Source organism: Varroa destructor, unplaced genomic scaffold, assembly GCF_002443255.2.
Source record: "Varroa destructor unplaced genomic scaffold, Vdes_3.0 BEIS01001093.1, whole genome shotgun sequence".
Lineage (NCBI taxonomy): Eukaryota > Metazoa > Arthropoda > Arachnida > Mesostigmata > Varroidae > Varroa > Varroa destructor.
This window is the reverse complement of record NW_019212546.1, coordinates 1-4,029: the sequence shown is the minus strand read 5'-3', so window position 1 is coordinate 4,029 and position 4,029 is coordinate 1. Positions and strand designations below refer to the sequence as shown.

At 37.9% G+C, this 4,029-nt stretch overlaps 1 protein-coding gene across 2 annotated transcripts; it reads right to left on the bottom strand.

Moving 5' to 3' along the window:
- Positions 1–264: 264 nt before the first annotated feature.
- LOC111255210 (motile sperm domain-containing protein 1-like) lies at positions 265–3,921 on the bottom strand. Of its 2 annotated transcripts, none has more exons than XM_022816923.2 (4): positions 2,913–3,921; positions 2,375–2,648; positions 1,671–1,859; positions 265–1,371 (listed from the first exon to the last, which is right to left on the bottom strand). In XM_022816923.2, exons 1-4 carry the CDS (start codon positions 3,099–3,101, stop codon positions 1,172–1,174), a joined length of 852 nt encoding a protein of 283 aa, XP_022672658.1. In that variant the 5' UTR covers positions 3,102–3,921; the 3' UTR covers positions 265–1,171. The 2 variants fall into 2 exon arrangements, with proteins under 2 accessions (XP_022672658.1, XP_022672659.1); XM_022816924.2 differs by having other exon boundaries at positions 2,946–3,878.
- Between the last annotated feature and the right edge of the window lie 108 nt (positions 3,922–4,029).

Genomic DNA, 4,029 nt, shown 5'->3' with positions numbered 1-4,029 from the left:
CAGTAGACTATTTGATTCTTTTGGCTAGCGCCGCTTGCGTGCACTAGCTACAGCCTCTCTAATACTAAATTACTTCTTCCCTGACTGCGCTCAAGCATGTAAAATAAGATAGCATTAAATCAACGTAATTATAAATAAATACCTTATATTAATCGACATTGCAGAAAATGTTTACATTAATGAGTACAATGATTTTCACCAACCACCTTGTCTTCTTTCACTTTCATTATTGTTATATATAAATATATAAATAGGCACAGTGAATTAAATAACATCATTTTAATTTTATTTTCAATCATCATAATAGTTCTATTATGTACATAATGCGTCCATTCGAAAATCGCGCGCTCACACACAGCTACTCACAGACACGAAGCTACTTACTCAAGCTCAGACCATCACAACTTTAGCCTGGGATTAGGTGCATGTTATTACATAAATCTTACGCATCAGAAATCTGAAAAACTATCCATATATTTGCTTTTCGTATTATATTTTCTTTCTATTCTTCTCTGTCACTAATAGTAGTACCGCTCCTGTTATTGCATTTAGTTTATGTTTAGTAACGAGCTATTGTTCATTGCAGAGATTTTTCCTTGTACAGGCAGTGTTAACTGTAGGTGAGAGCAGACATTTACCAGCTCGCATCAGACCCGATCTCCACTGTAAGGCGGACGCCTCTGTTTGGCGAATATTTTGCAACTGATGACACGGGATATCACATATGCATGGTTTTCTTCATCTAAGTATCAAGTAGCTGGAGATAGCAAACACTTCCATAATATTAGCAGCAACTTCTAATGGTAGAGACCGCAATGTACATGACTAAATACACCACGAACCTGTTCATAGTTAGCTTTCTTTTTTATCTACTAAAGGTTGCTGCAATTCGTTTTTATCTAGTGTCTTCTGTATCATAATGATGATGATGATAAAACATGATATTTAATAATATTCCCCTGAGTTGCTAAATTAGGTAGCTAGCTTTTTGGCTGCTTTTCTATGAAAGCTGTATTTCTCATATTTTTTATGTACCCTAGAGTATAAACCACAGGCCAGTTGGTATTACCAATAAAAATACAATATTGTCATTGCTTTATCTTTTACGAGGAATAGTTTCTGCCATTGACAAAATGAGTGCGTCCATTGAAAACGCAAAAATGTGCCCTACCTAGCAGGAACGAAACAGAATCATTGTTATGAGTCCAAGAACGTAAGCGGCGATTAACTTCTGGTTGTGCGTCAACGTGATGTAGGTGGCGACCCACGAGTTGTCATCGCGTGAACTACATTCCGCTTCCGAGTTAGGCATTAGCAGCATCGCAATGCACACCCCCAACACAAGCAACACGAAATAACTCGGTCCTTGTCCTAAGTCAAAAAACGTGTACATACAATACACACGGTTTGCAATAAATTATATTAACAATAACAACATAGTGTAAAGGATTTTTATATAGCCTATAGAAGCTATCAATATTTGAAAGCTTCCTAAAAGCCCATCGAACAGTTGTCGGCGAGCGACGACCGTCGTACGGAAAGAGCGTGTTAGACAAACCAAGGATTTCTGATGCTGCTCCTACGCTGATACTTAGCCACACTTGTCCGAGGTACAGTGAATCTTTGAATGATAGAATTGATGGACCGTGGTCATTTTTTCTTTTTCTGACCTTGATCAAGGCGGCGATCCTCCAGTCGTTCAGTTGGCTTCATGCTCGTGGAAGCAGTTAATGTCTGCTTAGCAGAAGGATGCCACAACGGTTGGCGAATATTCTTGTGTGCCTCATGTACTTCCGCAAGCGATCCTTTAGACGCAACCAACATCGAGCGGATCTCGCGTTCCCCCTGCCTCTGTTCGACTATGCAAAAACAACAAATAATAATATTATCCTGCAGTCATGAAAGAGTTACCGAGCTTAGCCGTATGCAGACTTTTGCATGTACTGTTTGTTGGTCGGATAGATTATACCATATTCTATATGCACCAATTGCTCTTCTGTATCAGATACCTTAGTATTTCAGAGTCAGCGGACTTTATGTTTATACATGCTACGCTATGCGTTTTGAAGTCTGTAAGTAATCCCAGCGATTCTTTGGTTTGAGACAATTGAATTATACCACCATTCAGCGAGTAAAAATAAAATAACAAAAATGTACCATTCTTCGAAGCCAAATATAATCGGATTCGCATCAGGATTGGTATTAGGCTGACAGCAGGCCTCGAGATTTCGGAACTGTAGAGCTTTTATTCTTCACACCATAACTTTCATAGGCACGCAATAAATAAGTACTGTTTATCTTCCAATGAACACTGATGGTTTTTCTAAAAATATTTCCAACAGTTACTTTTCTTTTTAGACAACATTCAAATTACCTGACGAAGCGAATTCCGAAATTGCGATACGGAACTTATCGGTCACTCCGACATTTGCTTCAGTGATTTCCGTCATCCGGATGGTGACATCCTTACATGCGCTTGGGCTTATGTTCCCATTCCAATCCGGCATCTGATACTTTGACGGGGAGGTACAAAAGACCTTATATTTGATGTAAAAATCGTAAAAGTTATAGATAGTCACCGTCTGTTTGTGCGTTGAAGGGTCGTCGGCAATGAATGTCAGCTCCGAAGGAATGACTACTACTGGCAACTAAAAATAAAAAAAATTTCCAGTAAGACCATGACCAGTTATGTTGTAGTAGTATAATTCGTCAAACTGCTTCGCGTACAAGCTATCTCATCATATTGAAAAACGTTATCTATTTATCGTAAACGTTTTTTTATTTATCGGTAAACGTTATCTATATATAACTAATTTACAGCGCATGTTTCAATAAAGGACTTTTTTTTATTAGAACTAAAGTTTTGGAGTGCCATTCCATGGTTATTTTAAATGGCTGGATCTGAAACATACAAACGACACAACGGAAGAAACTACTACTCGTACTTTAAGAGAGCCGCGGTTCAAAGATGGCTTCGTACTCATGTCACTCTGCTGGAGGAAGTGAACTTTTCTAAGTAGCGAACTTGCCCCACTGCTTTTCAAGTCAACAACCGCTGCCGTTGCCAAAGGTGGTGGGGCGTGAGAACCCGACCGTTCCATCGTCTAAAAATGCAAAATAGATATTATTAGAAAGTCTTTTTTTTTAATTAATACACGCTGCATTTCTACATTTTGGATATTAAATGGATCTAAAAGAATATTAGTTATTCCTTATTGTGCCTACGTACATCGCTCATGGTCACCAGACCAAACAGAACTCAGCACATATCAAGTGCGCGATTATGGTCTTACGGAATAATTAACTATTTTGAGCTTGTATCATCGATATTCCATTCTATATGATAACGTAGAACGAACTATTTAAATACTGAATATGTATCGAATACTAGTATGCCGATAGCTTAGTTATATTTAAAGTAATATTTGCGGAAACAAAGAACTGAATGCCTGCGTTGATCTGTTGAAATCAAGTCAAAATTTACAATCACAATCTGCTTGCTTTCCTCGCTTACTGTTGAAAATGTTTTGGCCCATTTGAGATACGCGTCGACAGGTGATCAAACGCTACTACTGCAAAGGTACATTGATAAATCTCAGTACTTCGATAACGTAGTAAAACCACATACCATCTCCTTAAAGGCATAAAGTATCCTGTACATTATAAAAACGTGAGGATCGACAAACTATTCATTTCGACAAACTGCCTTTTACTCTGAACTGACAAAGCATGATTAGGTTTCTTCCGAATAACTGTAAAACGCAGTTACTTTGAAAATTAATGATCAACTTGTTATTAAGGTATTTCAATTGTGCTTGACACCTATTCGAATATGAAATCTTTTGAGGTTTATACGCCACTCTTGATCTCTGTTAAACCAGTATGAATACATTTAATTAACGTAAGCTACAGGACCTAGGCGGCTCCAACTCCAAATCACGATATAAACCAAAGCCAGCTAATGGTAGCAGACGCTGATACAAGCGGATCCCACAAGTTTTTCGTTTAATAAAAAAACGAGACAAGTAT

Bases quoted from the DNA above. Each gene is read 5' to 3' on its own strand.
- LOC111255210 (XM_022816923.2), bottom strand. From the start codon at position 3,101: ATGGAACGGTCGGGTTCTCACGCCCCACCACCTTTGGCAACGGCAGCG. The intron at 2,649-2,912 runs GTATGTTTCAGA...TTTTATTTTTAG, and splicing joins TTTCTTCCGTTGTGTCGTTT to TTGCCAGTAGTAGTCATTCC. The intron at 1,860-2,374 runs GTAATTTGAATG...GTTTTTGCATAG, and splicing joins TTCGGAATTCGCTTCGTCAG to TCGAACAGAGGCAGGGGGAA.